The 22,912-nt window shown below is 45.8% G+C and overlaps 2 protein-coding genes across 3 annotated transcripts; both read left to right on the top strand.

Annotated features, from left to right (window-relative positions):
- The first annotated feature begins 11,741 nt into the window (after positions 1-11,741).
- LOC118831591 (hyaluronidase-1-like) lies at positions 11,742-15,602 on the top strand. The gene is made up of 3 exons (XM_036738982.1): positions 11,742-12,704; positions 13,004-13,093; positions 14,705-15,602. Exons 1-3 carry the CDS (start codon positions 11,790-11,792, stop codon positions 15,047-15,049), a joined length of 1,350 nt encoding a protein of 449 aa, XP_036594877.1. The 5' UTR covers positions 11,742-11,789; the 3' UTR covers positions 15,050-15,602.
- A 766-nt stretch (positions 15,603-16,368) lies between these two features.
- Positions 16,369-22,076, top strand: LOC118831840 (hyaluronidase-1-like). Of its 2 annotated transcripts, XM_036739298.1 has the most exons (4): positions 16,369-16,588; positions 18,287-19,221; positions 19,850-19,936; positions 21,181-22,076. In XM_036739298.1, the coding sequence occupies exons 2-4, from the start codon at positions 18,316-18,318 to the stop codon at positions 21,496-21,498; spliced, it is 1,311 nt and encodes a 436-aa protein (XP_036595193.1). In that variant the 5' UTR covers positions 16,369-16,588; positions 18,287-18,315; the 3' UTR covers positions 21,499-22,076. The 2 variants fall into 2 exon arrangements, with proteins under 2 accessions (XP_036595193.1, XP_036595194.1); XM_036739299.1 differs by lacking the exon at positions 16,369-16,588 and having other exon boundaries at positions 17,519-19,221.
- Positions 22,077-22,912: the final 836 nt, after the last annotated feature.

Raw genomic sequence — 22,912 nt, 5'->3', positions numbered from 1 at the left:
TGAAACATTGGTCTGATGGGTTAGTTTCTACGGCCAAACAAAAGATTTATAGAGGACTAGCTGGCATACCCTCAGTCACCAATAAACTGAGTTGGTGCCTAGGGGTGGGATGAACGTAATGACATCCCCAGGAACTAGGGGTGTGGATGTTGGGAGATCTAGGCAGAAGGATGCAGGTCTCAGGCCCTATATGGAGGGTGCCAGTCCAGGTAGGAGGAGCAGCTCAGCAGCAGCATTAGTAGGAAGACGGCAGGATAGCTGGTTACCCAGATGAGATATAAACTATTTCTCCTTTGGTCACTCCTTTACCAGTGCCTACAAACATAGCCCAGGTCCCCTCAAAGTGGTCCCCTCAAAGCTACATTCATATTTAGCATTCCTTTGGGTCAGCGTCTATTAAAAATCTCTGGTTTGGGCCTCCAGCAGGTTTGTTCTTTCTCAACCCAAACTATATTTGTCATATGAAATGATTGGTCAAAGTTGTTTGATGACTCACAGTTGTAAGATTAAAAAAAAAAAGTAGGAAAAATCTGCTCCCTTCCTGGATACTCTCTTCTCCCTGATCTCTCTTGATTCTCCTCCATGGCTGACTATTCCTTTGTTGGATCATCCTCTGTCTCCCACCCCACTAATCATTGGTGTTCCCCACAGCTCTATGCTGGGTCCTTTTCCTCTGTCTTGACAGTCTCTTTTGGTGATTTCATCTACTTCCATGAATTCAATTAGCATTGTTATAAAGATGACTCTGAAATCTATGTGTAGGAAGGACCGTAAGTAGGGTTAGTGTTGACAGAAAGAGGACAAAAATATTTCTAGCTCTACCTTGCCTCTCCAAGTGTGATAGGTAAAGCTCCCAGGAATGATTTTTATGAAATATCATGGTGCACAATGAAAGGTAAAAAGAATTTTCTTACCTGAATGTAAAGAACAGAACAAATTCAAAAAACAACAGCTCAGGCAGAAGATATTAAAATGACCAACTTGAAGCCTCTTGTTAAAGCTACAGGTTTGACTCACAAAAGCACTGACATGACTCCTGAGGCTATGAGCCAAAAGAACTAATAGACACCACCACCACCTCCAATCGAGGGGAAAAGAAAAAAATCATATGGATGTAATTCAGCAGACAGCAGCTCATCCCAGACAGCAGAAGATGACAGCAAAGTAGAGATACTAGACTAGCAAGAACTGTATCAAAGTGCTGAAATGGAGAAAGCAGCATGGAGCCCAGTAACACCACCAGCCAAGAAGATAACATCAGTAGTACCTTATACAAGTAATTAGGAACATCTGAGACAGAGCAGTACCATCAAGGAATACCAGGAGGGAAGCATTTCAGGAGAAACACTGCCTTAGAATCATGAGTTGGCTTGGCTTCCTTGGTTCCCTGGCCACATGTATCCCCTGAGTTTCCCCTCTCCCACTAGTGGTATATAACCTGTGGGAGAGTAGCCCCATATGTATGGGGCAAATTTTCCTTGTGATCTATTTTGCTATGCTTCTAATTAAATGTCTTTTGCTTTGAATTAATGGGTCTTCTGCTTGGTGTAGTAAAAGGAATATTGATTGAAGTTTGTGGTTTAGAATGGATTCTGACCCACAATCATGCATTCAACCTCGGGGTAGCTTTCAAGGGAAACCTATAATTGAGGAGGCCCCAGGCTTTATATGTTTCTGGTCCTAATCTCCCACTCAAATTCCTTTACTGCAAGATCAGTTGCCTACTGCACATCTGGAAGTGCTATCTCAGCCTCAAGATGTCCAAAATATCCTCCACCTAAAGCCACCCTTCCTACATGGTTCCCTATTTCTATTGAGCTCACAGCTCTCCTACCAATGACCCAGATAGTACAGCTACTACCCTCACTCAGTCCCTCAATCCCTCTGAACTGTACTTTCAGTAGCCTCCTTTCTCAATTTCTTCCCTCTCTAATCTATCCTCCACATAGCTACCACACTCATATTCCTTTTTAACTTTGTTTTGTTTTAAATTTTTATATACTTTTTCAATTATATATAAAAACATTTAAGATTTTTTTTAAATTTTGAGTTCCAAATTCTCTTCCTCCCTCTCTCCCTTCCCCCTCCTTGAAAATGCAAGCAATTTAATATAGATTATACATGAGCAATCATGTAAAACATATTTCTATATTGGCCATGTTGTGAAAGAAAAGACAGACTCCGCCCCCCCCAAAAAAAGATCAAGACAAAGTAAAAAAAAATATTCTTCTATCTGCATTCAGATTCCATCAGTTTTTCTTTGAAGGTAGACAGCATTTTTCATCATAAGTCCTTTGGAAATCTTTCAGATGCCCTTGCTAAGAATAGCTGTCATTCACAGTTGATCATCATACAATATTGCTGTTACTGTGAACAGTGTTCTCTTGGTTCTGCTTACTTCACTTTGCATCAGTTCACATAAGTCTTCCCGGGTTTTTCTGAATCCATGCTGCTTGTCATTTCTTATAGTACAGTAATATTCCATTACAATCAAATACAACTTGTTCAGCCATTCTCTAATTGATGGGCATCTCTTCAATGTCCAATTCTTTGACACCACAAAAAGAGCTTCTATAAATATTTTTGTACATGTAGGTCCATTTCCCTTTTTTATTTCTTTGGGATACAGGCCTCGGAGTGGTATTGCTAGGTCAAAGGGATTTATACAGATTTGTACAGATTTATAGCCCTTTGGGCATAGTTCCAAATTACTCTCCAAAATGGTTGGATCAGTTCACAACTTCACCAACAGCCCCTCCAACCTTTGTCATTTTCTTTTTCTGTCATATTAGTCAATCTGACAGATGTGAGTTGATACCTCAGAGTTGTTTTAATTTGCATTTCTGTAATCAATAGCCACACTTATATTCCTAAAACTTAGGTCTGAACATGTGACTCTCCTGCTCAAGAATCTTCGATGGTTCTCTATTACCTCTAGAATAAAATGAAAACTTCACAGCCTGTCGCTTACAACCCACCATAATCCGGCTCCAACCTAGATTTTCAAATTTTCTTTACATAATTTGCCTTCATGAACTCCATTTTTTCAACCAAACAGGCCAATTTTCTGTTCCATGAATTGACATTCCGTCTCCTATTTCCTCTTTCCTTATCTGCGTACTGGCTGTCCCATATTCCTGGAATCCCTTTCTTATCTTTCTTTGCCTCTTAGAACTCCTGTATTCCTTCTGGGCTCAGCTCGCTTTAACTCCTCCCCGTCAATGGAAGCAGAGACATGGAACTCAAATGAGTTTGAGCAGTTAAGGGAGCTGAGGTGGGGGTGGGGGGAGACAGTTTGCTCTCTGGGAATAGAGATGGAAGAAAAGAAGTGTCTAGCATATATTTTTGGACATGGCTAACGAGGGAATTTGTTTTGCTTGACTATGTATATTTGTTAGAAGTCTTGTTTTTCTTTTTCAAAAGGTTTAGAAAGTAGAGAGAGAAAATAAATGCTTGCTAATTGAAAAAAAAAAAATGTAACCAAAAAAGAAAAGGAAGGAAGAGGAAGAAAGGAAGAGAAAGAGGGAGAAAGGAAAGGAAGGAAAGAAGGAAGGAAGAAAGGAAGGAAGGAAGGAAGGAAGGGAGGGAGGAAGAAAGAAAGGGAAGAAAGGGAAGAAAAAAGGAAGGAAGAAAGGGAGGGAAGGAGAAAGGAAGGAGTTGGCAAATTTGGGAGACAGCATCTGCTTCAGTCTCTTGTCTCCATAGCAGCCCTCAGAGCCAAGGAGTTAAAATTACATCAAAACCAAGTCTGTCTCTTTGTAACTTCTATACATTATTTTTAGTTCGGCTCTCTGGGGCCAAGCCAGAAGGAAACATGGCAGGTAACGAGTATTTATTAAGGTTTCGCTATATGCCCACCACTGTGCTGAGTGCTAGGGTTACAAATGCAAGCAAAAATAAAGCTAGTCTCTGCCCTCAAAGAGCCTTGATTCTAAAAAGGGAGGGCAACACGTGAACAGTATAGATAAGTCCAAGGAGTTACAGCACAGCTGGGAGGGGAATGTGTGGGGTGTAGACCCTCACCAATTATAAAAAAAAGAAATTAAATTTTAATAAAGAGCCATTTCAAGGTGGGAACAAAGATAAAATTTGATTCAATTCTTGCTAGAAAAGAGTGTCCTCTGCCAGAACGGGGCTAGCAAGAGGAGGCAAAACACAAGGAACAAAGCACCAATAAATATACCCCTAATGCAAGAAAATCCCGCCTGCCTCTGTCCCTCCTCACCATTGGCTTTGAGGCGGGCTTACAATCTGAACCCAAACAGCTAGACAAGGAACCGGGAAACCAAGCACAGACAATCTAACCCCCACTTTCCCTGGTTAATGATTATTACTAAGGTGGCATCTATACATCTAAAGAAAAAGAATAAGGGGAGGGGAGGGGGAGACCCTCCCCTTTTTTCTTACAGTAAAAGAAAAGCAGGTCACAGTGACCTTATTCTCATTGGGTAAATCTTTAAACCAGAACCAGAAGAAAGAACAGGGACTTCAGGGAAGAAAGGCATTCCTAAAGGCTGAGTAATCAAGTTTTCATAGATTCAAACTTATCTCATTTCCCTTTTCTCTGTATATTGATTCTCAAACATTTTATATATATATAGTATTCCCTGTGAAGTCGTCACACTTCATTCTCTCACTATCTCACTCAGGAATAAAGCATGGCCAGCCTGGACCTTCCCTCAAAATGGAGGCCCTGGAAGGTTTACGCCAGTGGGAGAAGGTGACCAGCATGATGGAGGGATTTTCCAGGGAGATAAAGGTCCGGGGCACTGAGGGATATTCCAGGATTGGAAGGCAGCTGAGTCATGCTGCAAAATCCTGAGTCTGAAGCGCAGCTGGGAGGGGAACAAGCAGCCCCTATGCTAGGGGCCTTCACATAGAGATTGGATAACTACCTGTCAGAGATGATGGGGAAGAGGGTTCGCTCAGGTTGGGTTGGGCAAGATGCTCTCTGAGATCCCTTCCAACTCTGAGATGTTGGGATCCTATGGTTCTGTCAACTTAACCCTTTTGTCTTTCATAGATTTGTTTGACTCCTTTTGCATAATCTGACCTCTGCCTCCTGATGAGCTATTGAAAGATGGAAGCATCAAGGGCCAACCAGGCTGGGCAGCAGCTGGGAAAGGACAGAAGGGGTCTGGTCAGGGAAGACTTTGAGAGACACAGAGACCAAGAGAGGAAGAAAATCCTCCGGCTGGAGAAGGCCAGAGCCCTAGGGGTCTGTTTTCTCATAGGCTTCAATGAGGCTTCAAATGCTAGGCAAAGGAGCTTGAAATACTAAATGCAGGAGGCTTTAGGGAGTTAGGGAAGGTTTTTGAACAGGAAATTAAGGTTAGGGTCTGACAGGGAGAGAGTGACAGGAAGGAATTTTAGTTTCCTGGTTCTGACTGTTAGTCACTCATTACTGATCCTGGTCCTCTGTTTTCCCAGAATGACTAAGGACAATGATGCCCTTTGCTGGTTCCTTCCCTTTCTGGCAGACATGGATGCTTGTGTCCCAGCTACCACACACACACACACACACACACACACACACACACACACACACCCCTCAAACCACCCATCCCTTTTGCTTAGGTAACTACTATTGGGAATCTGCCCCCAGAAGAATACTGAGTCCTTATCTACTGCCTCAGTTGCCCTTCCTTGTAGTTACTCTTTGCTGGTGCCTGCTGAACCCCAAACCCTTATCTGTCCATCCTTCAAGACCTGGGTTCAAACCCACCTTTTGCAGGAAATCCTTCCTGACCATTTCAGCTTATAGGAATGAGTACTGTATCTGAAGCCATGGGACCTGGATTCAAATCTTATCTCTGACACTTACTACCTGTGCAAGCTTGGGCCATCTCTGCGATTGTGTGGTCTGATGAGCTACTAAGAAGAATGGAAGAATCCAGGACCAGGTAGGCTGGGCATCAACTGGGGCAGCAGTAGAGAAAGACAGAAGGGTTTTGGTCAGTAAAGACTTTGAAAGGCACAGAGACCAAGAGGGAAGAAAATTCTCCAATTAAATTGGATAAGATCCACTTAATTTCTCTGGGTCTCAGTTTCCCAATCTTTAAAATAAGGGAATTAACCTAGTTGGGCTCTGGGGGTCCCATTCATCTTTATATCCATGATCCTGTGATTCTTTCTTTAAGCTTCCACACTAAAACTTACTTGTCACTTATTTGGTCTGGGATCGTTCTGTTTTTCTGGACATATTACTGTACTTCCAACAAAACTGCAAGCTCCTAGGCAGCAGGAATTTTAAATATTTTTTAATTACATGTAAAACCAATTTTTAACATTCATTTTTTAAAATGTTGAGTTCCAGTTTGTTTCTCTCCTTCCCTCTCCTCCCCTTTCCTGGAGAAGGCGAGCAATTTGATATACTTGTGCAGTCATGCAGAACATTTCCATATTAGCCATGTTGTGAAAGAAAACATAGACCAAAAAAGAAAAAGAAAGTAAAAAAATATGCTTCGATCTGCATTCAGACTCCATCAGTTCTTTCTCTGGAGATGGATGGCATTTTTCAGCATGAGTCCTTTGGAACCATCTTGGACCATTGTATTGCTGGGGATAGTTAAGTCATTCGTGGTCGTTCATGATTACAATGTTACTGTCGCTGTCACTGTATACGACATTCTCCTGGTTCTGCTCACTTAACGTCTTCCTAGGTTTTTCTAAAACCATCCACAGCAGGAATTCAGTAAGAGAGGCAGGCTGGTGTGATGGAAAAAGCCTTGAACTGTATGTTGGGTTGAGGGCGGGGAAGAGAACAGGAAGAATATGCCTTTAACTAGCCACCTGGTATGGGTGTCGTAATCTCCAAAGCACTTTGTAAAACTCAAAAAGTGCCAAAGATACATAAAACTATTACTCTTACTAGTTGCTCTCCCCCCAGTCTCTGCCACTAACTTACCATGTGACCTTGGGCACATCATAAAATCGTCCATCTAGACTTGTCCAATCCCTTCACTTAATATATGGGGAAACTGAGACACAGAGAAGGTCTCACACAGTTTGCTCAAGGTCTCAAAAGCAGGAAGTTAGCAGGAGAACTGGAATTTCGCTACAGATTTTTCTGTCCCTCCCCATCTCAGTCAAATGGGGAGGATGAACCAGCTGACCTTGGAAAGTCCCCCCTAGGTTTCCCAGACTAAATCTTCTTTCCCGTCTTCCAGACAATACAGTTGTAGAGTCTCCTGCCTCTATATCTCTGAGTTCTTTCTCTGGGCCCACAGCTGCCTCCTGATCAAGCCCTGTGAGGTGAAATGATTTATCCACTGCCTTTCCTACAATTAACTCGCACTCGCGCGCGCACACACACACACATACACACAGAGTCGAGAGAGAGAGAGAGAGAGAGAGAGAGAGAGAGAGAGAGAGTGTGTGTGTGTGTGTGAGAAGGGATAACATAAATAGAGAAGTCATGAAGACTAGAATTTAAATCTGAAATCAGACACTTACTAGTTGTGTGACCTTGGGCAGGTCACTTAACCTGTGTCTTCACCTATGAAATAAGAATAATAACAATGCCTACTTCGCATGGTTGTTGTGAGCATCAAATGAAATATCTGTAAAGTCCCTGGCACATAGGTCTTTATTATGATACGGATAAAGAGTGTAGGTGCTTTCAAATGGGGGGAAAACGATTTTTCTGTCCTCTCAGTTTTAGGCAACAATTTTGTTGTTAATATTATCCTAAATCCAGACATCTCTAGCTTAGAGAAAGATCTGAACTGACATTGTTCCTCTGCTCCAACCCCCATGCCTGTAATCATCTCTCTCTCTCTCTTTTTTTGGAGGGGGGAAGGCAGGGCAATCGGGGTTAAGTAACTTGCCCAAGGTCACACAGCTAGTAAATATGTCAAGTGTCTGAGGTCACATTTGAACTCGGGTCCTCCTGACTCCAGAGCCAGTGCTCTACTCACTTCGCCACCTAATTACCCCTCGTAAACATCTCTCTCCTGGAAGACAATTTGAGGTAACATGTAGAGGGCCAGCTCTGAGAAAGTCCATTCTGGGATAAGATACAGGCCAGGTTTTCACTGAAGCCTGTTCTTGCCCTTGGGCTGATAACTCAGGACTAGAGCTCTCCAAACCCACTCAGCACACACGTGCTAAACACCACCTGTGGGCTGTTAACACGATATTGTTATGGCAAAAAGGGAACAAAGCACGAGGAAGTCACATAATGTAACAAATGTTTCCCATGAGAACTTATTGACCTGCTTGCCTAAAAAGTATATAAGACCTTTCCCTCAGCTTAATAAACGGAGCTGTTGATACTATAAGCAATTTGGGAGAGCAAGGAATAGTTTACCTATCAGATTTATGGAAAAGAAAAGAATTCATGACCCAACAAGAGATAGAGAGCATTACAAAATGCGAAATGGATAATTTTGATTATGTTAAATTGAAATGTTTTTGTACAAAAAAAAGCCAATGCAACAAAGATTAGGAGGAAAGCAGAAAATTGGGAGAAAATCTTTACAACTAGTGTCGCTGATAAAGGCTTCATTTCTAAAATATACAGGGAACTGAGCCAAATATATAGGAATACAAATCGTTCCCCAATTGAGAAATGGTCAAAGGATATGAACAGGTAGTTTTCAGAGGAAGAAATTAAAGATATCTATAGGCATATGAAAAAATGCTCAAAATCACTACTGATTAGAGAAATGCAAATCAAAACAACTCTTAGATACCACATCTCTCCTGTTAGATTGGCTAAAATAACAAAACAGGAAAATGATAAATGCTGGAGAGGATGTGAGAAAATTGGAACATTGTTACATTGCTGGTGGAGTTGTGAGATGATCCAGCCATTTTGGAGAGCAATCTGGAACTATGCCCAAAGGGCTATAAAAATGTTCATAGCCTTTGACCCAGCAATACCACTTCTAGGGTTGTATCCCAAAGAGATCACACAAGTGGGAAAAGGACCCATATGTACAAAAATATTTATAGCGGCTCTTTTTGTGGAAGCTAAGAATTGGAAATCAAAGGGATGCCCATCAATTGGGGAATGGCTGAACAAGTTGTGGTATATGAATGTAATGGAATACTATTGTGCTATAAGAAATGGGGATGATATTCACAACAACCTGAAAAAACCTGCATGATATAATGCTGAGTGAGCCAAGCAGAGCCAGGAGAACATCATACACAACCACAGACATATGGATTCTGTGAGGACTAACCCTGACAGACTTTGCTCTTCTCAGCAACACAAGATGCAAAGACAACTCCAAAGGACTCATGATGGAGAATGCTATCTACATCCAGAGAAGGAACTACAAAGTATGAATGCAGATTGAGGCACACTTCATGCTCGCCTTTTGTTTTCCACTTTTTTTTTCTCTTTTTTGTTTTTGTTTTTGGGTTGGTTTTTTTTTTTGGTTCTGTTTCTTCTTTCTCAAGATTCATGCCATTGGTCATAATTCTGATCCACAACTTGACTAGTGTGTAAATTAATTCACAGCAAAGTTATACGTGGAAGTTTTAGATGGGATTCCATGCCATCTTGGGGAGGGAGGGGGGAAGGGAGGGAAGAAAATCTGGAACTCAAAATTATGTAGAACTGAGTATTGTAAACTAAAAATAATAATAATAATAATAAAAAAATAAACGGAGCTGTCCTATACTCTCCCACCTGGCCCATGTCTTCTTTTTACTCTTTGCGGCATCCTTTTTCCCTCTGGTGGCCTGGCCCCACGGCCGCTGGCGGCAGTACCATTCATAGAAAGGGCTCTTAACGTGGGGTCCATGATCTGAGTGGTTGTTTTTTTAAAAAATATTTTGACAACTATATTTCAACATAATTGGTTTCCTTTGGAGTTCAATGTCTTCTGTTTTATGCCTATAAAAACATTCTTCTGAGAAGGGGTTGATATGCTTTAACAGATTCAGCCCAAGGGGCCCTTTTCTATTGGGCAGTGTGGGGGGAGTGAGGTGGGGCATGGATCTTAACTGGCCTAACCCTAGTCCCAAAAGCCATTGGTTTGGAACTCTCATTCCCAACAATTGTTATGGACTCTGGGCACTTCTGGCTTCTAGCTCCAAGAGGAAAGATAGATAAGGTCAACTATATTTCCATTTCCTGAAGGAAAAAGCTGTCAGTCTCTATCATGCCCCTATCTTCAGCTTGGTACTCTGGGAAGTTTTGAGGAGTTGCCCCTTGGGTGAGATTCAGGACTCTCTGTCTTGGTTAAACTGAGTTATCTCACTTCCAATGGGAGAGCTCCTTTACTCTGTACTATCTGGCATATATTCTCCTATGTAAGCGTTCTCTCATTGCTGTTTTGCTACCAATTTTGATAAATGGGTTTCTTTGCTACCTGCTATATGTGTTCACTGTGGAACTGGTATTTGGTGGGAAAGGGTTTAAGCATTAGATACAAAGCTTGAAGCGCCCCTTCCCCCCAATAATGAAATAGCAGTCAGAAAGTAGATTGAATCTGATCTTATTCCCTAGACTAACAATATTGAAGGGAGCAGATAGCTAAAATCCTAGCCCAGTACCTGTTCTCTCTGAGAACAGAGTTGCCTCCAGCCTCAACCTCTTATATCCCCTCTTGCAGCAATTAAAATCTCTCTTGAAGAAGCATAGGGGAAGAAGAGGCTAGAGATGTCTATCCTGGCTTCCTCTGAGACACCAGACACTCCCAAGCACTCCCAATCTCTTGGGGAAACTCTCCCAACCAGTGGGGCTGTTGGGGGTCCTCACTACACTGAGAAAGAGGCATTTTGTGTTCATAGCTTCGTTAACGCCCTTAGCTCACATTCCTTAGCTTATGGTCTTGACCTCTTTGTTCATGTTCTTAAAGAGAAGAGTCTAGAAAGGATTATTGACTAGAAAACCATATTTATTTCTTAGTATTTTCAGTTAAACTAAAAGGAGGTTTTTAATATGCCTCCATATATTGTATAAGTTCCTCTTTTCCTCCCTAGGCATCCATTTCCTCATCTGTAAAATATTAGGGTTACATCTGTAAAAATCAAGGATACCCAGGGATCCAAAGGTAGATTTTGGGAGTGGGGTGGTCCGTGAACTTGGATGGGAAATATCATTATTTTCCTTAACTTCTGGTTCCCTTTTTTTGTTTGTTTTGTTAGAGACAATGATGTTAAGTGACTTGCCCAGGGTAACATAGCAAGTAAGTGTCTAAGATCACATTTGAACTCAGATCCTTCTGAGTCCAGGACTGGGGCTCTAGCCACTGAGCCACCTCGATGCCCCCTGGTTTCCTCTGTAATTCTGTGTATTTTATATTATGAATTTAAAAATATGATTCTGAGAGTGGTCTAAGGCCTCACCAACACTGCCCAAGGGGTCCATTAAACAAAAAAGGTTAAAAATCTTTGGATATATGGTTTCTGCGGTCCCTTCCTGCTGTAAATCTCCTGATCTGATTGATGAAAGGCCAGCCAGGGTTTCCAGGTCTCCCCCATGCCCAGAGAGCCCATTATGTACCAGCTGGTTCTCTTTTGCTGGACTTGGGAGCTAGCAGGGAGGAAGTGAAGACTGAGGTTGGGGGAGATAGGCCCCATGACAGCTCACTTGAAGAGAGGGTCAGAGTAGAGACAAGAATAGCAATCTGAGATATGCATTTTTCAGGGCAGTCTGCCTGGATGGGGTGGGGAATAGAAGGGAAGTGAGTAAGAATGGGCAGGCCCCTGCAGGCTCGGCATAAAACCAATTGTCAGTGGAAAGTAAAGGCAGAGACTGGAGAACCAAGCTGAATGCCAGCTAAACCTGCCCTCCCAGTGAGCCAGGGGTATTGCTCCCACTGGACAGCATGGCCCTGAGCATCTTCTTGGTGGGGCTACCATCAGTATATGCCCTCCTGCTGTATCTACCCACCCCAAGCCAGAGCGTGGTGGATCCTGTCATCCCTGACGTCCCCTTTGCTGCCATTTGGAACGCAGGCACTGATATCTGCCATACACAATTTCAAGTCAGCATTGACCTCGACGCCTTTCACATCGTGGCCAACCCAGGCCAGGTCTTCAAGGGGCCAAACATGACCATCTTCTACAGCAAGCAGCTGGGCCTTTACCCCTCATATACATCCGAGGGGCAGCCTGTTAATGGAGGCCTGCCACAGAATGCCAGCCTCTCTGCCCACCTGGCAAAGGCTCATCAGGACATCTTGGCTGCTTGGCCTAAACCGGACTTCCAGGGCCTGGCAGTCATCGACTGGGAGTCATGGCGCCCACTGTGGGCTCGCAATGGGGGCTCTAAGAACATTTACCGGGAACGCTCCCGAGAAATGATAAGAGAGAAGCACCCAGACTGGTATTCTTGGTGGGTGGAAAGTAAGGCTATAGAGCAGTTTGAGGGGGCAGCCAAGGTCTGGATGCTGGACACCTTGAAGTTGGGAGAGTCCTTGTGGCCTGAGGGGCTCTGGGGCTACTATGGTTTCCCAGATTGCTACAACTATGACTTCCTGAGCCCCAACTACACGGGCCAATGCCCTCCAGGGATTGAGGACCAGAATGACCACCTGCAGTGGTTGTGGGAGGAGAGCTGTGCCCTCTACCCCAGCATCTACCTGTCCCCAGAGCTGGCAGGCAAGGGGCGTAGCCTGCTTTATGTTCGTTCAAGGCTTCGAGAGGCCTTCCGGGTGGCAGGTGGCACCCACAGTCCTGGCCGACACATCCTGCCGTATGCTCAGATTTTTTATGAGACCACTGATCACTTTCTGCCTTTGGTGAGAATTTCTACAACTCCCCCCTAGCCAGCCAATCCATCCCTATAAGGCTAGAACCTGGGGCCCAGTCTGGGGGCCTTGGGGCCCCACCTTCACTGAGAGGTTACCCCAGCATTGGGCTGAGATGCCAGGGAATGCTAGCTTTTGTTTATTACCCTCTCACTCCCATGAAGCCCAGTGAGTAATGCTGGTGTGATCTGCTAATTTCACCCAGGACCCAGGGAGCAGTCACGGCAGCTCTGCTCCCCCCCATCCCTATTGACCCTGTAACCCTGCAGCACTGGGCTTGTTCTCTGCAGGAGGACCTGGAGCAGAGCATTGGAGAGAGTGCAGCCCAGGGAGCAGATGGAATTGTGCTGTGGGTCAGCTGGTGGAATACCAACAACAAAGTAAGGAAGGCTTGAGGCTTAAGAGGAGACCCTCTTGGGGGCTGGTATCTATAGGGAGGGTCAGTGGAAGCGCCTGAGAAAGCAAGATGGCACCTCTGGTTCTTTCCCAAATCACTGGATCATTATGAGGATTGGGTATCCAGGGAGACTGTGTGTGACCTCCATCAGCCAGTCATAAGTGCCTGATATTTCTCCATAAGGGCTCCATTCTTTGAGATTCATGGTTGATACCAACCCCCAACAATTCAGGTTGAATACTTTTCTCAAATTTCAGGAGGGCACTGGGGACTTGGGGGGTGAAAAGAGGTATTGAAGGAAGAAAAAGAGGAAAAGGGTGCTGGGGAGGGTAAGCCTGACTTCACTCAGGTCCTGGCTGTTCCCTTCTGTGGGGTTAAAAATTATTCAACCTACAATAAGAGACTAAGGCAGAGCTCTGAGCCAATGGAACTTTATTAAAGGGTCCATGGTCCCCTCTGCTGAAGTGGACCTCAGATCTTTCTCACAATCTGAGATGCCCCCTCCTTCCGGGGCCTTATTTTTATATTAAAAGTTAGATAACTAAACCTTCAAGAACAACTGTACCAAATACAGAATAATTCCATTGGTTGACCTATGATGATTAGGCTAAAATAAGCAAAACCACATATCAGCAGGGTCACAGGTTGGGCAAAGCAGGAAATGCCTCTGCTGACTAGGTGGTCACAAGACGGATGGGCTTCTCCTTAGGTTAGGCAGGAGCTATACATATGGTCCAAGAACATATTGGGGAATTTTCCATACCATGGCCCCACCCATGCTTGGTTTGGTCATAGAATTTGATGGATGGAGATATCTTTGTCAGCATTCTTATGGTTGTGTGAGTGAGCTCCACAGCTCACTGTGGATGACAAGTGATGAACAATCCATTCAAGTATGGAGCCTATTATAAAGCCCTTCTAGTAGAAATTATATTCTTATGTGACTTACACAAAGTATGGATTAATACATTGCTTATTCTTGCCCAAATATGCAAAGAAGTATGACAAAATACAGAATCTCATTGGTTGATAGACCTTGCTCTTGAGGGCCTAAAATGACATATTAGCAGAGGGGTCACAGACTGGGTGAAGCATGGGGCATCTCCACTGACTAAGGGTCATAAGATGGTCGCCTGTTCATGTTGGACAAGAGAGAATAGTCTGGAGCTACAAAAATAAATGGGGGGACTTTCCATGTCAACTCTGCCACACTGGGCTAGGTTACCACGATTAGGAAAAACAAGGGTGGAGGGCCTCTCGATAACTTCCAATGATTAAGCAAGCGAACTCACAAACTGCGGCTCACAGCTCTGAGGTCAAACATACAGAACTTATAATCACTAACCCCTATGGAATCATATCAAATTGACTGATACCGATCGGGATACAGTAGGGGTCCTCAATGAATCAAGTTTCTCACTTCCCTCTAAGAAAGGGCCTAAAATAAGTTTCAAACTCTACAAAGATGCTCTATCTTCTGAGACTTTCTGACAGCCCTGGAGACAACTGGCCAAGGCTGACATGGAGGCCTCCTAATGCCTCTAGACCTACCCAGACAAATTCAGCACTGAGGCAACCCTCTTTTTGTCCACAGAAATCCTGCCAGGCTATCAAGGACTACATGGACACCACCCTGGGCCCCTTCCTCCTGAACGTGACCAGCAGCACCCACCTCTGTAGCCAGGCTCTGTGCTCAGGGCATGGGCGCTGTGCCCGTTACCCAGACCACCCCCATGCTTTCCTCTTCCTCAGCCCATCCAGCTTCTCCATCCAGCGCCAGCCAGCCAGTGGATGCCTGGGGGTAGAAGGCTTCTTGACAAAGGAAGCCGGAGTCAAGATGGCAACCCAGTTTGAGTGCCGATGCTACTCAGGCTGGGATGGAGAGCGATGTGAGCACCAGGATGGCCATCAAGTGGTGACTGGCTCTCCCTTCCCCTAGTGTAGAAACCAGCATCATCCAGGTTATCTAAAGTCATTGACACATGGAGTTACAATGATATAGATATATATAATCCCAGTTACAGAATTAATAGCCAATCAATCAAGTATGTATGGCATGCCAGGCATGCTAGAGGACAAAAGCAAGAGTCCCTGCTCTCCCAGAGTTTGCAATCAGTCACACCCAGAAATGTAGAGAGAAACAGACCAAGGTCTTCCAAGAGGTATAGCCAAGAGGCCTTTCAAGCCTCTCCCATAGCCCCTGTTTCAGAACTGGACACAGTGGGAAGTTCAGTAAATACTGCATCTGCTGATTGAATGAATGAATCCCCATATAAAGTTAGTTAGAACACAACCAAATATACCTCTGGTCAGTGCTGTGTAAAAGCATCCAGAAATATTCACATCACTTGCAACACACTCACTTATGCACAAGCATGCCGACGGACATAGGGAGGCAAAGAAGGCAGAACCGGGGGCTGGGTGGTCCTTAGAGGAGGGCCGTCTCAGCGGAGGAAAGGGACTTGTTCAAGGTGATACAGTGAGCTCCTGGAGAGCCGGTTTTAGATACCAGGGCTTCTGCTTCTAGGTACAGAATTCTTTTCAGTGGAAAACCCGGCCCCTTCCCCCCCCCCCCCCCCCCCCGTTGTCGGAAAAGCACAGTCACCCACCCACTGAGTCAGAGACACAAGTACACAGCCATACACACCGATCCATCCTGGGAATGTGGGCGTGTCCCCCATCTCCCCTGTCCCCCCCACCTACTCCTTCCGGTTTTTCTCCCCTCCACTTCTTGCTTCCAGCCATAATAAAGCTAAAGATTCGAAGGGCGAGGACTTTATTTGTCTCGGAGCGGTAGCTGCAGCCGCAAGCTCTGGAGTCCAGGGTGGGACAGATGGAGGAATCAGATAGAGCCCAGGCCAGCCACCCGACCTGCCTGGATCTGCCTCTCCTCCTGACGCTTCCCACCTGGACACCAAGATTCTATCTTCCTCCCCCTTCCCTGCACTGGAAGCAGTGCTGTGCCCTGGACGCCCTGGGGCGGGGGGGGGGGGGGGGGGGGACAGCCCTGGACCGCTCCCCGGCATTGGAAGCAATGCTGTGTGTGCTGGCCGTCCCAGGGGGAGGAGGACAGCCCTGGGCCCCTCTCCCCCTCCCCCCCATAAGAAGCAGTGCTGTGCGCTGGCCGTCCCTGGGGGGAGGAGGACAGTTCTGGGCCTCCCTCCTCAGGCCATGGGGAGGGGCCTGAAATCCTCCTCTCCCACTGTAGCGTCACCAGGGCGGTCTGGGTTTCCAGTTTGGCATCGGGGCAGGGCTGCTGGCCATCTGGGTGGGTGGGTGGGTGGTGGCACAGGTGTGGGAGTGGGAGGCATAACGCTTTAGAGCCAGGGCCTGGGAAAAGAGCAGCTCCCCTGCCGGGACTGATCGCCAAAGCCCTCTTTCCAGAAGTGCAGGAATCAGCAGCTTCTCCTCCTTCCAGCCCGAGGCTGCTGCCTCCTCCCCCCCCCCAGATGACGATAGGGGGATCCGAACAGATGCGGTAAGTTTTCAGATCTTCACATCCACCTCCGTTCTTTGTCCCATTCTACCTCCTCTCCCCAGCCTTAATCTCTCCCCTATTTCCCTGTTCTCCCAGTGCCATCATTTTAGCCTGCCACCTCACTGCCCTGTCCTAGCATCCTCCTGTATTCCTCCCTTATCTTTCTGTCCCCCCATCCCTCTCCTCTGGCCTGCCCGACCATCACTTTCTTATTCTCTAATCCCCATTCCTTTTCCTAAAGCACGAATCTAACCATGTCACCCCCACCCCCCACTCAGTAATTTCCAATAACTCCTTATGACTTCTAGGATCAAATACTCAGCCCTTTGCCGGGCCCTGCATAACCTGGCCCCTTTCTACCGTTGGAGTCCTACGTTTTATTCCCCAGCCGAACTCTGCAATCCAGCTGATTACAATTCCTCCCGGCTATTCTCTGGACCAGAATGCCATTCCTTCTCACCCTGGTCTCCTGGCTTCCTCCGAATTCAGCTCAGATCCCTGCTGGTCTCACCTCCACTTCCCACTTGCTGATGCCTTCCATCATTGATTGCCTTCCATATCTGTATCCGTACTTTCCTGGTTGTTGGGATGTCACCTTCCATATTAGAATATCAACTCAAGGGCAATGACCTAGTTTTTGTCTTTGTGTCCTAAGCACTTAGCACATAGTAGGGTTTTTTTTTAAATTGTTGTTGTTCAGTCTCGTCTGACTCTTTGTGACCCCACTTGGGGTTTTCTTGGCAGAGATACTGGAGCGGTTTTGCCATTTCCTTCTCCTGCTCATTTTACAGATGAGGAAACTGAGGCAAACAGGGTTATGTGACTTGCCTAGGGTCACACAGCTTTTAAGTATCTGAAGCTGAATCTGAATTTGGGTCTTTCTGACTCCAGACCTGGCACCCTGCACCACCTACTAAATGCTTATTGACCATCTCCTAGACTTCCTCCTTTCCAATTCTCCTGAACTCCCTCTTTTGTTCCCTCGTTCCTCCATTGTATGGCCCTCCAAATTCCTATCCTCTCATCCCACAGACACACCAACCCTCCTTTCCCCTGACTCAGTGCTCTCTCTTTCATCCTCCTGTCCCCTCATTCCTTTACTCATATCTCCTTACCTTCCTGTCCTTTCACCCCATTCTCCTATCCCGCTGTTCCCCAGTCCCCGATGTCCTGACCCCATTGATCTGTCTCCTTGACTCTACGCTCTCCCCTCCCACTGTCTTTCTTTCCCATTTCTCTGTCCCTATACTCTTTTACCAGCCAAAGCAAGGTCAGGACCAAGATCAGAGCAGATCCCAAACTTCTCTACCCCTCAATGGCCTGACTCTGGTATTTTGTTTGGCCCTTCTTTTCTAGGCTTAGGAGCATCTCCCTGGTGGCTTGGTCAGGCAGATATGGTGTTAGTGGGTTGCCCATTTTAGTCACTTCCTAATCCCAGAATTCCCTTCACAAGCTGTGTTCTAGTGACTGTTCAATCCAGGGGCTCCCTGAGTAAGTTGCTGATCTTGCCCTGGTGGCTGACCCCAGGGCATCCAGCCTCTGAACTAGTGAATGTTTAACCTCAGAGTCTCGTTGTATGTCTGTGAGTGTGAGAGTGTGTGTGTGTGTGTGTGTGTGTGTATGTGTGTGTAAGCTTGTTGGCGGAGTCTGAAAGCAGAAGTTGAAACCAACTCACCAGCCGCTGTCCTGCCACAACAGAATGTGATCTCCTACTTCCACCATGCACCATGGCCCCAGGAGACTTCATGGTTTTCATCCGTGCCCTTCTGCTGATCCTTCCAGACCTGATCCAGGGCTTAGGGGGCCCTCTGCTGCCCAACGTCCCTTTTGTTGCCATCTGGAATGCCAACACCTATTTGTGCCAACAGAAATTTCAGGTGAACATCAGCCTGGACACCTTCCATGTGATAGCCAACCCAGACCAGGTCTTCAAGGGGCCAAATATGACCATCTTCTATAGCACTAAGCTGGGCATTTACCCATGGTACACACCTGCTGGGCAGCCTATCAATGGGGGCCTGCCTCAGAATGCCAGTTTCTGGGCCCACCTGGTCAAGTCCTATAAAGACATCCTGGCCACTTTGCCTGAACCCGACTTCAAGGGGGTTGTGGTCATCGACTGGGAAGAATGGCGCCCTATTTGGGCCACGAACTGGGACTCAAAGAAAATATACCAGGAGCATTCTCTAGACCTGGTGAGAGAAAAGCACCCAGACTGGCATCCATCCCAAGTAGAGGACGTGGCTAAGAAACAATTTGAGGAGGCAGCCAGGGAATGGATGGTTGGCACCTTACAGCTGGGGAAGTTCCTGCGGCCCAGGGGACTCTGGGGCTACTATGGTTTCCCAGACTGTTACAATTACAACTTCCAGAAGCCCAACTTCACAGGAGAGTGCTCTCAGGAGGTCCAACGCCTGAACGACCAGTTGTTATGGATGTGGGAGCAGAGCCGAGCCCTCTATCCTAGCATCTACCTCCCCTTACAGCTGGCTGAAACAGGGATGTCACTGCTGTTTGTCCATGGGAGGCTACAAGAGGCACTCAGAGTGGAAGGGAGAACCCGGAATCCTGGCCGGCCCATCTTGCCCTACGTGCAGATCTTTTATGAGAATACGGATCGTTTTCTGCCCTTGGTGAGCACCTTCCTCTATTCCCCTCCCCTCCTAAGCCTGACAAGCCCAGAGCCTTGGCCCCAGAGTAGCCCACTCCTACTTTGATGCTTCTGGGGATGGACCTTGCTTTTGCCTTGGTGTCAGACCAGACTTCAAGGAACTGTGCTTCCCTTTCCCAATTTGTGGGAGATCACTCTCCTGACACCTGACACACCCATTGGTGGGCAGGTCCCTGTCCCACTAAAGCATCATGGTATAGTTGAAAGTGCTTGATTTGGAGTCAGGAGCCCTGGGTTTGAATCCTGCCTTTGATACTTGCTAGCTTCATGACCTTGGACAGGTCACTTGACTGGTCAGAGCTTTATAGTTACCCACCTGCTAAATGAGCATGATAGTCCTTGCAGTATATACAGGGGAGATCTATTGGGAAGAAAGCACTTTGTAAACCTTAAAACTAGAGGAAATTCAAAATACTTTTTAAAATTCAAAATATTATTATAAACCCTTGCTCTGCTGTTAGGAGTAGTCTCTCCAGGTATGAGGAGAATGCCATGTCCCTTTGTCCCTTCATGAAATGGGGGAGGGGACAGATGTTAATACACTCACAAAGGCATTTTCCTCCCCTTTCCATTATTCCCCCATCCCCCAGGAGGAGCTGGAGAATACCATTGGGGAGAGTTTGGCCCAGGGTACAGATGGAATTGTGCTATGGATGAGTGGAGACCATGACACCAAGGTAAGTGGGTCCTGGGAGAGGCCCAAGGGCTCAGTGTCACATGTGGACAATGGGCTAGCAGAGATACACATCATAAAAGGGAGAAAGAGTGCATCACTGAGTTGGGCACACGACTAAAAAAATTCCTGGAAAACCAACAAATTAAAAAAATCCCAATTAAATATCAAAATAGAAATCCTAAAAATTAAGGAAGAGATTAACAAAATCGAAAGCAAAAGGACCCATTAAATTAATAAATAAAACTAGCAGCTTTAAAAACCTCAATAAAATAAACTATTAGCTAATTTGAATTTTAAAAAGTGTAAAACCAAATTACCAGTGTCAAAAATGAAAAAGATAAATTCATAACCAATGAAGAAGAAATAAAAGAAATCATTAGAAATTATGTCCAATTATATTCCAATAAAACTGATGATCTAAACGAAGTGGATGAATATTTACGAAAATATCTAATGCCCAGATTAAAAGAACAAAAAATGGAAGACTTAACCCAGTATCAGAAAAAGAAATTGAACAAGCCAAAAATCAACTCCCACAGGAAAAAAAAAACAGGACTAGATAGATTTACAAGGAAATGCTATCAAATATTTAAAAAACAGTTAATTCCAATACTACAAAAGCTGTCTGGAAAAGAAATAAGAAAAGAAGAGGTCACTTCCTAGCTATGTGACCCTGGGTAAGTCACTTAACCCTGACTGCCTCCAAAAAAAGGGAAAAGAAATGGAAAGATGAGGTCCTGCTAATATTTCTTCTATGATACAAATATATTATTAATACCTAAAACAGGGCATCAAAACAAAGAAAACTACAGAGATGCCCATTCCCAAGCCTTCCATAGAATAAGAGAACCCAAGCTGCAAGGTCAGGCTCTTCGGAATGAGTTCTTGCAACCCTGGTGGAAAGGAAAGGACACACCTTTATGTGCAGAGCACAACCAGCACCTGGAGACCAGTGGGGTAAGGGTGGGGGGTGGGGGGTGGCAGAGGGTCCACAGACTCAGGCATCACTGCCTCCCTCTTCCTGAGATTTCCCTACCCCTAAAATTACCCTGAAGGGGTGAGGCTGTCCCTGAGCCTTCCTGAGGCCAGGCAAAGCTGACATGGACTGTTCCTAGGGGTGTCCAGATGAGGCTGGTCCTGAGCCTTCCTGAGGCCTCCGGGTATGCCCAGGCAAAGCTAGCATAAGATGATCCTGGGGGTGCCTGGGTAAGTCTGGTACTAAGGCCGCCTGTTTTGTGCCCCCAGGAATCCTGCCAGGCTATTAAGGACTACGTGGACACCACCCTGGGCCCCTTCATCCTGAATGTAACCAGCATGGCCTACCTCTGCAGTGAGGTGCTGTGCTCAGGGCATGGCAGATGTGCCCGCCGCCAACAGCACCCCCAAGGCTTCCTTTTCCTCAGCCCAGCCAGCTTCTCTATTCATCGACAGCCAGACAGTGGACACCTGAGCCTTCGAGGTTTCTTGGCAGAGGAGATGTTGGTCAAGATGAAAACAGAATTTAAGTGTCGCTGCTATACAGGCTGGGCTGGGGAGCACTGTGAGCATCAGGGCAGCCGCTGACTCCTCTGAAGAAACACTGCCTTGGGTAGGAACAAGAGAACAGCTGAAGGGGTCTCTGATCCTCTGATTCTCTGCAGGCCTGGCCTGTTGGGAGACAGCTTCCTCCCTAAAACTGCCCACCCACCCTTCAGTGACTGTCACTATGCAGTATATGAGCTGTGTGACCTTAGATAACTTACTCCATCTCTCTGAACCCTGGGGTTCTCCTTGGTCAAAGGGCGTTAACAATAGGACCTTATTGGGTTGTTTGGAAGAAAGCGCTTTATAAATCACCATAGAAATGAGAGCAGTATTATTCCAAGGAACACAATTATAAATCACACTGAGGGGAAAGTTGGTTTCTCATACTTCCTGATGGTTTTGTCTCTGGGTCAGTCTTTCCCACTAGGATTTGTATTCAATGACAAGTCAATCATTTTATCCACCTGTGCAATGCTTTGCTGAATATTAAAAAGCAATGCTCAATTGCAGCACAGCCACTTGGCCTGGGACCATCTCAGTCTGAATGCTACTGATTTGGTCAATAATAAGGATGAGGGTAATAATTAATAATAAAGAGACTGACATTTAGAAACTGAGTTCCCCTTTCCTTCCAGGTGGATTTCTTTGTCAGCAAGTCTAGAGCTCCAGGTGTGTGTGTGGGGGTGGGGTGGGGGTGGGGGCCTCTGACTCCAAATCCAGGGAGGTCAGTCATCAGTCAGTCAATATACGGCCCGACTCCAATTCTGGAAAGGCCTCAGAGCTCAATCTTTAGAGGACTGGCCCCTTCCTTGCCTGGGTGTTGCTCAATACACACGTATGTCTTGATAATAGCTGATGTTCCTCCAACTCGGAGATTTGTGGAGTGTTTTATTTTATGTGTGAGAAAGAAAGAAATTAAGTTATTTGCTCAAATTCATACAAGTAGTAAAATCTAGGGTGAAATTTGAACCCAGGTCTCATGACTCCAAGGCTATCGCCCTCTCCCCTGCACCACCCTGCCCTCACCCATTCTAATAGCATATGCTACCACAGTTCTCCTCTTCTGCAAAGAAGGAATGGAAGTCTTTGCTTTCGTTTTCATCTCTTCTTCAGGACCCAGCAGTATTATTCTGACTAGTGTGTGGATTTACACTGAAAGGCATGCAGACCTGTTGCATTGAGAGCTGGCCCTGAGGAGTCAGGAAACCCTCTTTCAAGATCCCCCCTCTGACACACGTTGGCTATTGTGACCCTAGGAAAGTCACTGGACACCTCAGTGCCTCAGGGAACTGGCTCAGCCTGATTGGGAGCAGTTGTTCATCCACACTGGTAGAGGGAATTTCCTTACTGGCATCAAGGAGATCGCAGGTGTAGTGGAAATTGTTAAAAACAGATATCCGTAGATGAGCCGATGTCATAGATCATATGCATATGAACTGGAATAGACCTTAGA

The sequence above is a fragment of the Trichosurus vulpecula genome, chromosome 9, assembly GCF_011100635.1.
Source record: "Trichosurus vulpecula isolate mTriVul1 chromosome 9, mTriVul1.pri, whole genome shotgun sequence".
Classification (NCBI taxonomy): domain Eukaryota; kingdom Metazoa; phylum Chordata; class Mammalia; order Diprotodontia; family Phalangeridae; genus Trichosurus; species Trichosurus vulpecula.
This window is presented reverse-complemented; position numbering and strand designations above follow the sequence as displayed.

Bases quoted from the DNA above. Each gene is read 5' to 3' on its own strand.
- LOC118831591 (XM_036738982.1), top strand. From the start codon at position 11,790: ATGGCCCTGAGCATCTTCTTGGTGGGGCTACCATCAGTATATGCCCTC. The intron at 12,705-13,003 runs GTGAGAATTTCT...TGTTCTCTGCAG, and splicing joins CTGATCACTTTCTGCCTTTG to GAGGACCTGGAGCAGAGCAT. The intron at 13,094-14,704 runs GTAAGGAAGGCT...TTTTGTCCACAG, and splicing joins GGTGGAATACCAACAACAAA to AAATCCTGCCAGGCTATCAA.
- LOC118831840 (XM_036739298.1), top strand. From the start codon at position 18,316: ATGGCCCCAGGAGACTTCATGGTTTTCATCCGTGCCCTTCTGCTGATC. The intron at 19,222-19,849 runs GTGAGCACCTTC...CCCATCCCCCAG, and splicing joins CGGATCGTTTTCTGCCCTTG to GAGGAGCTGGAGAATACCAT. The intron at 19,937-21,180 runs GTAAGTGGGTCC...TTGTGCCCCCAG, and splicing joins GTGGAGACCATGACACCAAG to GAATCCTGCCAGGCTATTAA.